The 13,202-nt window shown below is 43.3% G+C and overlaps 1 protein-coding gene across 2 annotated transcripts; it reads left to right on the top strand.

The window, feature by feature from the left end:
• The first annotated feature begins 10,088 nt into the window (after positions 1-10,088).
• On the top strand, positions 10,089-12,979 carry LOC124700412 (myb family transcription factor MPH1-like). Of its 2 annotated transcripts, XM_047232554.1 has the most exons (6): positions 10,089-10,174; positions 10,367-10,537; positions 11,640-11,716; positions 11,868-12,067; positions 12,160-12,247; positions 12,576-12,979. In XM_047232554.1, exons 2-6 carry the CDS (start codon positions 10,414-10,416, stop codon positions 12,822-12,824), a joined length of 738 nt encoding a protein of 245 aa, XP_047088510.1. In that variant the 5' UTR covers positions 10,089-10,174; positions 10,367-10,413; the 3' UTR covers positions 12,825-12,979. The 2 variants fall into 2 exon arrangements, with proteins under 2 accessions (XP_047088510.1, XP_047088504.1); XM_047232548.1 differs by lacking the exon at positions 10,089-10,174 and having other exon boundaries at positions 10,207-10,537.
• Positions 12,980-13,202: the final 223 nt, after the last annotated feature.

Here is a 13,202-nt window from a genome sequence, read left to right as displayed (position 1 = left end):
TTCTCCACACGGACACCCTCCCAAACTCCCATTAACCCATCGCCTACCCTACATCATCCCATAGCTCACCCCGCTAGGTTTCCTCACCACTACACCGCTCCTACCGCCACCCCAGTGCCCTCCTCGCCTGCCACGGCAGACCCTTCCGCCGACTCCACTGCGGCAACAGCGGGGTCGGCTGCTTCCTCTGCCGAGTCCGCACCTCCACCCGATACACCCATCTCCCCCGCCGCTTCTTCTCCACCTATTCCACCATCTTCGACGTCTGACTCATCCGTTGCGCCTGACGTCGTTGTTCATCCCACTCCACCTCTACCACCCCATGCTGTTCCTACCCAAGCTCCCACAAATGATCACACAATGCGCACTCGGGCCAAAACGGGATTTCACGTTCCAAAAGGGCCGCGTCTCAATCTTCATGCCACCACTTCTCCGATCTCCCCCATCCCTAAAACATACAAAAGTGCTCTTCTCGATCCTAACTGGGCTGCCGCTATGCGTGATGAGTTTTCTGCTCTCATTCACAATGATACATGGCGCCTTGTTCCTCGCCCTGTCGGTGCAAATATTGTTTCCGGCAAATGGGTTTTTCGCCAAAAATTTCTCTCCGACGGAACTCTCTCTCGCTACAAGGCTCGCTGGGTTTGTCGTGGTTTCTCTCAGCAGCACGGCATCGACTACGACGAGACCTTCTCTCCTGTTGTCAAGCCTAGCACTATTCGCACTGTTCTTAGCATCGCCACTTCCTCTTCTTGGCCCATTCACCAACTCGATGTCAAAAATGCCTTTCTTCATGGTGCTCTCCAAGAAACTGTTTATTGTCAACAACCTTTAGGCTTCGAAGACTCCTCTGCTCCCGATCATGTTTGTCTCCTTCAAAAATCTCTTTATGGTCTCAAACAAGCCCCTAGGGCTTGGTTCCAACGTTTTTCAACTTACATTCAAACAATCGGTTTCACTCCCTCTCTCACCGACACCTCTCTTTTTTCTATCACACTTCCACACACACAGCTTATCTTCTTCTTTATGTTGGTGATATCATTCTCACTGCTTCCACTAAGACTTTTCTTGATCATATTATTACACTGCTTAACTCTGAATTCTCTATGACTGATCTTGGTGTGCTTCATCATTTTCTTGGCATCACTGTTACACGTGACTCTAATGGTCTTTTTCTTTCCCAACGTCAGTACATTCTAGATCTTCTCAACCGCGCAGGCATGATTGACTATCAGCCTGCTCGTACACCTGTTGACACTAGCGCCAAACTCTCTGCTGATGGCGAACCATTCTCAGACCCAACTCTCTACCGTAGCATTGCGGGTGCACTACAATACCTTACTCTAACACGCCCAGAAATATCTTATTCTGTCCAACAAGTCTGCCTATATATGCATGATCCACGAGTTCCTCACTACAATCACATGAAACGCACTCTTAGATATCTAAAAGGAACATTAGATTATGGCCTTCACATAAACACCACTTCACCTACCAGTTTGACAGCATACTCTGATGCGGACTGGGCTGGATGCCCCGACACTCGTCGGTCCACGTCCGGATACTGTGTTTTTATGGGTAACAATTTGCTTTCATGGTCTTCTAAGCGACAGGTTACGGTTTCACGCTCGTCTGCAGAAGCTGAGTATCGAGCTGTTGCACATGCAGTTGGGCTACGGCAGTTGTTGGCTGAACTTCATCGTCCCATCCAGCAGGCCACTATTGTTTATTGTGATAATATTTCAGCGGTTTACATGTCCAGCAATCCAGTTCAGCATCGGCGGACAAAGCATATTGAGATAGATATTCACTTCGTCAGGGAGAAAGTTGCTTTGGGCCAAGTTCGAGTTCTTCATGTTCCCACTACAGCGCAGTTCGCCGACATCTTTACCAAGGGACTGCCAACACAGCCGTTTCATGACATTCGTTTCAGTCTCAACGTGATTGAACCCCACGTTGACACTGCGGGGGGATGTTAGATTATATGTTTCGGTTAAGCTAGACTTGTAACTCAAGTTAGGGTTTTAGGCTTAGTCGGTTGGCTCTACTATTTATATCCCTTGTACCCCAAACAATTTTGTATCAATTGTGAGACATAATACAATCTTACACACATGATGTATGGACTTTTTTTTCTCGCGCGTGGAATGTTGGGTTTTATGCATCAACAAGTTGATCATGCGCTTAGCTAGTAATTGGGTCCAGAGTCCAGACTCGTCAGAGTGGACTATGCGAAACACTCGGCTGTTATATATCGCCTGTCGCCAACGGCAACAATTCGCTTCTTCCGGTGGGCTTCTGGGTGAGCATGGCCGACTAAGTTTCCGGTGAGCTTCGATACCAAATCGTAGAAAACAAATCCATTTCTAGATTAACAAGCATTTCTAGAGACAGGCGTTTGTTTGACTCCATACCACGTACGGAACCACAGGAGGAAACCTCGAGATGTAGCCGACCTGACCGACGCATGGGGTGAGAAGGAAACTTTCCAATAGTGACTTCGGGTTGTACGTCTGGTTTGACTTTGCCAATTCTCCGATCAAACGTTGAAAGTCCAGACAGGGCTAGCTTTGACATTTAATTTACATCAGGTTTGAAAAAGCGTACGTAATCGATCGGCCGGCAGAGGCAATACTTCCTTGGATTATAATTGTTGCTATCTTACAGACAGACAGGTGTAGGTGTCGCAGCATGGAGTTCCAGTCGACAGAATACACAAAAGCTAGGTAATCGAAGATACCTGTGAAAAATTCTAGAGAAAGCTTACATCGACTGATAACCACTACTGTCGTTTATACCGGACTTGCCTTGACTTCATATCCTACGAATGCGATTGAACACTTGAAATTTGAGTTTAATACAGGTAATAGGTATACATGCATATCACGTGGTGGAATCGGTGGAATGTTTATGAGCATGATTGCGTGCACACACAGGGAAAGTTTTGAGTGTGATAACACTGCGGCGCCGTAGAAGCTTTGGAGTTTGGAAGCATGGGGACATGAGATGCCGTCCGGCAGGGCACCGCGACCTTGCATGGTATAGTGCGTGCCTTTCTAGGCTTCTTTAGGGCTTTTTGGGCAAGTTTTTCCATTCGATTCGGCAGGGTTATAAAGTCTCGCGAGTTGGGTAGGATTGGGAATTCTTATCCAGCACACTACCACGTGCACGTGCACCTAATCAATCGAAAAGTTTGCACCATGGGCATATCAAATTCCGTCGGGTTACGTAACTGCACGAGCAACTAGTTAAGATAGAGTATTTGCATGTGCATTTCTCTAGTTAATTGAGAAAGAGAGAAGAAAAACGAAATGCTAGGGCTTGTTCGGTTAATTCCGAGTCCAAGGGTTTGGAGTGGATTGGGATGTATTTTGACTTAAGATAAAAATCTCCCTCAATACCTTTCAATCCACTTAGATTCTGTCAGAATAAGGCCTAAGAACTTGTTTGGTTAATCCACCTTCCAAACGGATTTGAATGGTTTGGAGAGTATTAGAGGAAATTTTTACTCAGTTGAGATTTAATCTCCCTCAATACATGTCAAAACCCGGTGGATCCACGTGCAACCGAACAAGGTCTAAATTGGGCGTGTTGTCCACCATGTCGAATCACAGGGCTAGAGATAAACCTATTGTGGTATACATTTGATTGGAGAAACGGCTGAAAAGTTTGACCAGTCGCTATCATGCTAGACTTAGCCATGTGATTATATAAGGGTTAGCTTATTAGAGTAGATAGTTGATTAGTAAGGAGCATAGATTATTGTGGCATCATCCGTATCGCGTATGTCCCTAGTTTACATATATAAATATTCTAGCTACATATACCTTCGTTTTAAAATAAGTGTGTCAGCTTTTCTAGATATAGATTTATCTACACATTAAAATACGTCAAGACATATCTACATCTAGATAAAGTTGTGACACTTATTTTGGATAAAAGGTAGTACACACCTAGCTAACTTGTCATTTTTGCAACACCCTCGGTTCGTAAAAGGATATCAGTGATTTGTCTAAATTGAAATATCTAAACACTACAGATTATCTAGATAATCCGAGTTTAAACAAACTTGCGATATTCTTTTTTGGACAGAGTTAGTACTATATTTAGTTTTGTTTATGTACTCTTCTTCCTAATACATTCTCTCCTTCTTACGTACTTGTACTAGTGTATGCATGGGATGGACGTATCACGTCGAAATGACTTAAAATAATTAGCAGCACGTATGAAGTAGCTAGCTAATGTGGAAGAACGTATGCCGGCCGAAGAATAAAGGGTAACGTATGAGATCCTGATATTTGCATAATTCCATAACAATTAAAGAAGTCGGCACTCGGCACCGCCTTTGATTGTCATGACTCACGAGGATGATAGCAAATTATACCACTGCTTCTTTGTCAATGAAAACACCAAAGCATTGACTTTAATCTCTGCACTAGCTAGCTGCTCATCCACTTAGTCACGTACAGTACATGCACAAGTTAGCTAGCAAGACATGTACGCACTACACATACATGTTTCTTCCTCGACTAGCATATCATGATCTCGTTAGCTAGTCTTATCGTGATGGTCGTGAATAGGAGTACTAGCTAGACAAGATATATGGATATAATAATATAAAATATATATATCCTTCTGTATGCATGCGAGTGTAAGTAAATGCACGTACGTACATCTGTATGGTGCAGATTAATTTGCCTTACGTGGTCTGTTTTCGAACGGTCTCGATGCTAAATATAGAGTGAAATGCATCCACTGTCCTTCAACTTATCGGCCATGTCTAAAACCATCCCCGAACTCAAAAAGTGCACCAATACGGTCCTTAATCTTGTTCTATATGTCCACATACGGTCCAAAAGTGAACCGACCCGTATTTTGCTGGAGGTGTCACTGTATCGGGCTCATATGCACCTAGCGTCGTCTTCAGCAAGCCGTGTCTTTTTTCTATCTAAAAAGCCGGCCATTCCTGTGTAGCCCGTAGTCATAGCCGCAATTCCCGCCACCGCCATGCTCCAAGGACACAGAGAAAACTGCCTCGATGCCCTACCAAATCCCACCCCAGCTCACCCTCTCTCCCTATCGGACGCCCGAAGTGCCCGGCGTCCGTCGCGGCCTCACTCAGCACATGTGCTCGCGACCTAGCAGCGCTACCTCTGCTCGGTTTGTCACGCTCATCCCTCCCTCCTGAACATTGTGTCGAGCACATTGTGTGCGCCTATAAGCTCTTCCCCTCACGACCTGCACCGGAGCCAAACTGCCAAAGTGGACGAGCCCGATGTCGTACGCTGCCTCTCCTCCTCTCCCGGGCTCTCCGCGTCGCGACTGCGCGACACGAGTGTCTAGAGTGCCGCGCGCGGTCTCACAGTAGCGGCATGTCCGTGTTGGGCGATGTGGCGCCGCAAGGCGTGGGCGTGGTGGTTACCGAGAGGGTGCCGCAGCTTCAGATCCTTGCGCACGGCATGACGGTAGCATTCATGAGCCACTGGGGGGAACTCGATTGTGGAGGGGCAGATCTATGGGAAGGATATCATGGCTTGGCCGGTGCACAACACCAGTCATGTGACGCAGAGCTCGTATTAAGTACCTTGGGGCTGGCCTCCTCGTGCGATCGTGGGAGGGGCGCGGGGACGTCACGCTGGCGGCGGAAATAAATCCTATACGACTCAAAATCATGTGACCCGGTGGGTAGACCACATCTGGTGCCGCTCATCTGAAAACAGCCAGCGGCCCGGTACCAAATCGCCACATGCTTTGCTAGTGTAGGATGCAGGAGGTGGTCTACCGCCGGGTCGTTCAAGGTCGGGTCGTATAGGATCTTTTCGGGCCCGACCCATGCCACATCATCAAATTACGCTAGTGAATCGTAGATTGGATCGTATGTGGACCTACAGAGCAAGATTAGGGACGGTGTTGGTGCATTTTGTGAGTACAGGGACCATCTTGGACATGGCCAACAAGTTCAAGGATTATTGATGCATTTCACTCCTAAATATATACTATTCAGATCACTTGCGTGCATGACATGCATGCGCCATAAAGTTCAAACGGTCGTTTCTAGAGAGACAGGTGTACGTTTATTTTCCAACTTGTATCAGGGCATTACCGTATGTTCATGTCGACCATTTCTGCAACAATAATTCAGTGGCCAAGCTCCATCGAAATATATATATTGATATCATATCATTCCTAGTATTTCCTCCATTCGGAAAAAAGTGACTCGGATGTATCTACATGTGAATCTAAACTAATCCAAGTCACCTATTTTCGGATGGAGTAAGTATAATATTTAATAGAAGATCACTGCTTTAGCTTCAACTATAGCGCTGATTAAGTCTGATTTGAACCCTGATTACCTCGTTTTAGAGAGTGACTTTGCATTTTAGTGTCTTCAAAATGAGAATTTTCTCTCATAAATGTAGGGAATGTTAGGAGTTCATAATGTAAAACAAAATCATGAAATAATTAGGAATATTTGTGTGCAAAAACATATATAGATAAATAACCGTTGACATTTTCCTATGATTGAGAAATTGTCATTTCTTTTAACAATTTTTTGAATGCTCTCAAAAAGCAATTTTTAAAGTTCATCTACATAACCATATCCTGAAACAGATATAGCGCTTGTTTTAACTGTTTTACAAAAAGTGCAGAGTTTACTTTAGACAATTTCATAGTTTGGGATTCAGGAATATTTGTGTGCAAAATTAAGGTCTCCATTGATTCAAATAAATTTTATATCAATTAGGAGGATTTGATTGCTTAGAGATTTTTTCCATCTTGGTCGTCTGATTTACCTGATTGGAATCATAAGAACTTTTTCTCAGGATTCACTTGCCTTCTTGTTTGGATTTTTTTTTTCATCCACTCAAATCTCATGCTAGAATTCTGTAGTTTTCCATTTCTTTGTGAAACACACCTTGATCCAAAAACAACCATGTAGGATTCAATAGTACTCCCTTTGTCTCATTGTATACGATATTATTACAACCAATATAGGTTGTAATATAGGTTGTAATTGGTCTAATAACATCTTAATACGGGACAGAGGAGTACATGTTATTCTAACCCTACGGGTTTTTATTATTATTGTGTTTTGAGGGCCTCTTTGATAAGCAAGAGTGGATTTTATCAGCAAGCACTCAGGTACCCACCCCCACCCACCCACACACACACACACACACACACACACACACACACACACAATGTAAGAGTACCTACACAGGTATTTCAGGAAAAAGTAACCGAATAGCCTGAGCAACATTGCTGGGGAGCCGAGAGTATGAATCACCATTATCGAGAATATATAGAAGCCATGGAAAATATTGTAAGGACAATTCTCTTTGCAGCAACCATGGAAAAAAGTACAAATTTGATCTGACGAAGTAAAATCTGAAGGACCATAACTAGAGAAATTTAATCTTGCAACACCACCATTGACATCAGGATGGACATATCGTCGTCGAACAAAGGTCCAGAGATCAATTATTGTAGGCGATGCCGTCTCCATTGACACATAGGCCAAAAAGAAGACGGCTACCAAAACCATAGCCAAATCTACTAAAACACTACTTTTGAGAACTCCACCCTTAGATTGGATTCCTAGCAGCGGAGGGGGACCGGGGTATCGTGGAGGTCTTGGCTAGGTTTTCTTACATCTAAAGACTCTCATGTTGTCGTACTCATGCAAGAGGGAACAAACGACATCGAAAAAGTAGAGTGAAATTGATTACTTAGACACTAACAAACATTTGTTAACAAAAAGTTTAAAATGTATAATTTTGATATTTCTACACAATTAATAGGAACTTCACGCAAAATAAAGTAGGAACTTGATGCATTGAATATTTTGTATATTTTGGGTACATCTCAACCAAGGAGGAAAAATTGCAATTCCGCACATGTTCAAGAATTAATATCAAATCGGATTGTCCTGTTTCTATTAATTGTTCAATGGGAATAACAAGTGCTTACAGTAAAGCATTATATCATATATTCGACAAACGGAAAAGAAGAAGTAACTTTGGACTCTACTAATCTTCTTTTGACTGCAAAATTTCCACCAAATATATTAATAATCATCCACATAGTACAAATAGCTTAAAAAGTAATAAAAATTACAAATAGTTACTCGGACCACTTAGCAACGACTACATACACGAGCCCAAGGCTCTCCACCATCCTCGCCCCTCCATCGGTGTAGCCAGACAAAGATTGACATAGTAGAGCTTGTTGTACTAGATATATGAGAAGTTTTCATGCTAAGGCCTCCAAGGGACCAGTACAACAGAGCAGCAACCATCGTCAATGATGAAAATCGTAGATTGGAAGAGACTAACATGAAACCACACAAACGAGCACGAAAAATGACCAAACCAAGGAGATTCCCCAGGAACACGACTCCATGCACCCTCCGCCAGCGCTAGGCGTACCACCGGAGCAAGGAAAGGGTGGGGAGAACTTCTGACTTGAGGATATAGTTGTCGCCTCACCACCTCGAAAAAGAAACTGAAAAATAGCTTTAAAAGGAACTGAAACTCCCCGCCGGCAAGAGCCTGTGGTATGCCATACCTCCAAGGCCCCAAGGCCACCGGAGGTGGAGCGGATCGGCGGCATCGTCGGCGAGGAGAACGGAACCCTAGATGGGTTTTGTGGCCGCTGCCTCTCACGTCTCGTGGCTTGTACCGGTTAGGGTGCCACCTTCACAGCAAAATCTATGGTGAGGATGTTTCTCGAACTCTACCAATCTTAGTGTATATGTAGAAAAAATTACCCCTAACATACTAATTGTAGCTTGTTAGGGAAAGAATTTTAAAAGGCCAGCCGCGTCCTTGTCCCTATATGTAATGGAAACGGAACCGGGAATACATAATCTGGATTTTACTGATTGAGATATCGACATCTGCAACCTTTTTTCTCCTTTTTCCCTAAGAATGTGGTCCTGAAGTCCACAACTCATTTTCCATACGCAGAGAATTCTTCATTTTCTTTGATGGTGACGTCACTAGCTATCTAGATGAAGTAATGTTGATAGGTAATTGCAAACTGCTACCTTGACTAATCGATAGCGTTATCAACTGCAAGGTTTCAATGGCAGCCACATAAAATTTCCATGCAAAGAGGAGAAATTTTCGCAGCACATATATACATCGACCTGATCTTTGGAACTATTCAAATCCCATAACTATATATGCGACTTAACCAAGTCCTATGTGCCTCTCCTACGCATATACAGTATCAATGTATTTATATACGTATTTAGGTCGTGAAAGCGACTATTCTAGCTAGACATTAGTTTCTTCAATCAATGCAAGGCAACAAATTGAGTTCGCAACTTGAACTCTGTACTTCTTGAAATTGAATTTTCTAAAACGAATATTTCCTTTACCACATGCTTCCACACACGCTTTTATTTTCTCGTGCAAGTGTACGATTCCAGCAACGGACACAATGTAACTAGTCAAACAGCTAGAATAATCCAGGACATACATATAGGTTGGTTTCCCATTTCCTTGGGGAAATCCATGCATGCATATGCCAGAGAGTCGAATTGACATTTAAATATTTCAGCTTCATGTCTACCTCATTGAACTAAGTCTCGCAGACTGTATACGTACGTATCAACGAGTAAAACATACTAAATTAATTTGCTATACATAGTTACATACTAGTAGTCGTTTTCTTGAATAGGTTGTCAAACCTAGCGACACACAGAGAGTGACACATAATGAATGCTGCGATGCTAAACAAGTTAAATTCACACACGAAACGGACAACGATTTTGCTTTTGTCAAACAGGTGAATAGTTCATATAGACATAGCTGCTACTGCGAGGCCGGAAGACCAAGACAATTCCATCCATTAATAGTGTGAGAGCTTGATGGTCGACTCGATGCATATCAGCATATGTGATAAATATATTATATATATATATCTGATATGTGAAAGAATGAATGAATTATTGTATGCTGGTACTTGGCTGTCTCGCGAACAGGGACAGGCCAACTTTTTCACGAATATTAGCTTGTGTTTGCTGCCTTTCTGAGAGCAAGTGAGCATGTTTGACTGGACTAGGTCAGAGAAGTCACCAATCTCTCTCTCTCCTTCTCCCTCTCCCTCTTCCTCTCCCCTGATCACACACATTCTATCGGGCATATATAGCACACGCTTGTGCACGGTAAGCAACAAACACGCACTTAAAATAGTACTCCTTGCAAAGAGTTCACCATTGTTGGGCCAAACCAAACTCTCTCTCTCTCTCTCTCTCTCTCTCTCTCTCTCTCTCTCTCTCTCTCTCTCTCTCTCTCTCTCCACATATATAGAGGTTATTGATTCAGGAGATACATCACCCGTCGGGTCTATTTGCCAGAAGCTTTGGGATCAGGATCAGACCAATTTGAAGGACTAGCTCTAGATATGAGAGGGTTTGAGAGGAGAGGCGTCAGGCAGTACAACAGGTCTGACGAGCCGCGGATGCGGTGGACAGAGGAGCTGCACCGGCAGTTCATCGAGGCTGTCGACTGCCTCGGCGGCCCAAACGGTGAGTTCTTGCTTCTCAAACCCTCTCTCTATCTTGCCCTCTTTCCCTCTCTCTCTCTCTATGCATCAGATGCATGGCGGCCGGACGGCTAACTGCACACTTGCATGGATGAAATGAAACTTGATTTTGTCATTTTTCACTGTCAGGCGATCTGTTAAAAATAGTGGTTGTTTTGTTGTATGGAACTATGAATTAAAGGTTTTAGTATTGCTTTAATTGTCTGGTACGTTAGGCCGGAGTTTGTTCAAGATCGATTCATGGAAGAAAAGTTTTGGCAAAAAAGAAAGAAAGCTCCACGTGATATGCATGCATGATGAGCAACACTTTTAAATAATAAATGATATTAACGTCTCTGCGTTAAATTTATCCGAACAACCTAACCTCAAGCATGATGAACACCGTGTTTTTTCTGTCCGTAGTTTATTGTCCTTTAATGAAGGATTTCACTATAATAATAATATTATTTACATAGGAGGATGAGCTCTGGTAGATGGGGTTACTTAATATGTTCATAAGCACATTTCACCCTGCAGTATCTCCTTGGCCAAACTCCATATGTTATCTTCGACCGCAAAACTAAATTTGTTTCTTGCATGATGGCGAGATTTCCTAGCTGCAAATGAAAGCAATAACTCTTCTCTATATTGCAATGTAAGGGCCCTCTGCCTTGTACTATACTAGATAGATGTTAATTAACCATTAGCTTTTAGCCTTGTATGTACTCTTTTTTGGGAAAATATATTTAAAAAATACACAATAGGAAAACCTACTATACAACTTCAAAAGGATTCAAGATCGGGTAATTAAGGAGGGCTTTCATTTTCTATAACCAAAAAAAATCAAACAATAATACATATATGAAACTTTAATCTTCCCGTCTCTTGTTCCTTTTTGTATGTTTCTTACAAGTATATGTTGCGTTCTGCTTGGTGTCATAGTCGCTACGATGTTTCTTTTCCAGTAAATGGCAGCTGACCCTTGGTTTTGCTAAAAAAAATAGTTTCATTTATCACGATTTTGGATAAAACTTCTATTAACAGTAATTCGTACATGCAACCCAGTGTTGACATATATATCTTCTCTTCACAAATCTTGTCTGCAGAGGCAACGCCCAAGCGGATCCTTCAGCTGATGGGCCTGAAGGGAGTCAGCATATCTCACATCAAGAGCCATCTTCAGGTATACATACTATCCTGCGCGTGATGCTCACATGCATATATAACCATTCCAGATTATTACATACATATAAAACTTGCATATACTACTACATGAGTTGTTGCCATGCATGACGCACCTTTGTTTCTCTTTCAAAAAATTATGATCCCCACAGATGTACCGGTCAAGCTCAAGCAACAACAACGGTGACACCCCAGCCAACACGTTTGTGAATCGTCGTGAAGATCACTGTGTCGATGATGGGTCACAAGATAGGAACAACACGTTAAGTGCTTCGGACATGATCAACGCTTCTTCTTCTTACTCCGTGCCTAGCCGCGGCACCCAGCACGTCCACCGGTCACCGTATCAAATGTGAGCACTATTAGTTTTGAATTTAGTTCTTACTTAGTTAATTAATATTCATATTTTAAATCAGTCGTTAACTGAACGTGCTAATTGTGCAGACCATCGCTTGAAGTGGTTTTCAGGAGCTGGGAGCAGACTATAGGGCTTCTGCCATGGAACTCCAGGAAGCTAACTACCTCAAAGAAGGTAATACATGCTAACAATTTTTACTACATCGATATTATTTGTAGGGAGATGCAACCAAAACATGTATGAACAGATCATACATACAGATGAAGCAAAGCTTGATCACATTAGTCATCTTCGTTGCCATCACTCATACATGCATGTACTATGTGTGTTCTATATAGCTAGAGGCATAGAAGCACCATTTTTTGTTATCTTAGTTTGTTAGTTGGCAGGCACCACTGCCAAACTATTGTAGTACCATATAAGTACACACTGCCGTGCATTGACTGTCTAGGCGGCTGCTCTTGTAAATAAAGTTGCTGAATTGCTATGTATGTCATTGCAGTTGGTCGGTTGGCCGTGTCACGTTGATGGCAAGACGCGTCAGACGGCGGCGGGGTGTGACTTGACGCTATCAATCGGCGGTTGGCCGGAGGATGAGGCAGAGGCAAGCAGCGATGCCGATGGCTCCAGTACGACCACCGAGGAGGCCGTCGTGCTGGGGAGGAACCGGGGAACTGGTGACCACCGCTGCTCCGCTCTGAACCTTGACCTGAACCTCGACCTCGCCGTCTCATCTTCTTGGCTCACCTGACCTGATAAGCTGTGCTAGGGCCTGTGCAGATATGTAGAGCTGTATTTGGATATATATATCGTAATGTATATATTTATGTATCATAGTAGATGGTAGTAGCTATACAGTATAGTAATTCAAGAGGTTTTTGCCGGACTGTCGTACCATTTTAGCGCTTTAGTCACTAGTAGAAAATCTCTCATCAGTACCGGTTCCAGAGGGGCTTTAGTACCGGTTGAGCAACCGGTATTAATTATCCGGCACTAAAGCCCCCCCTTTCGTACCGGTTGCTCACGAACCGGTATAAAAGGCCCTCCACGTGGGCCACCAGGAGAGCTCAGGGCCAAGGAGCTTTGGTACCGGTTGGTAATACGAACCGGTACCAAAGGTTCCCACCCG

This window comes from Lolium rigidum, chromosome 1 (genome assembly GCF_022539505.1).
Source record: "Lolium rigidum isolate FL_2022 chromosome 1, APGP_CSIRO_Lrig_0.1, whole genome shotgun sequence".
Lineage (NCBI taxonomy): Eukaryota > Viridiplantae > Streptophyta > Magnoliopsida > Poales > Poaceae > Lolium > Lolium rigidum.
The sequence above is the reverse complement of the archived record's forward strand: the minus strand, read 5'-3'. Positions and strand labels throughout refer to the sequence as shown.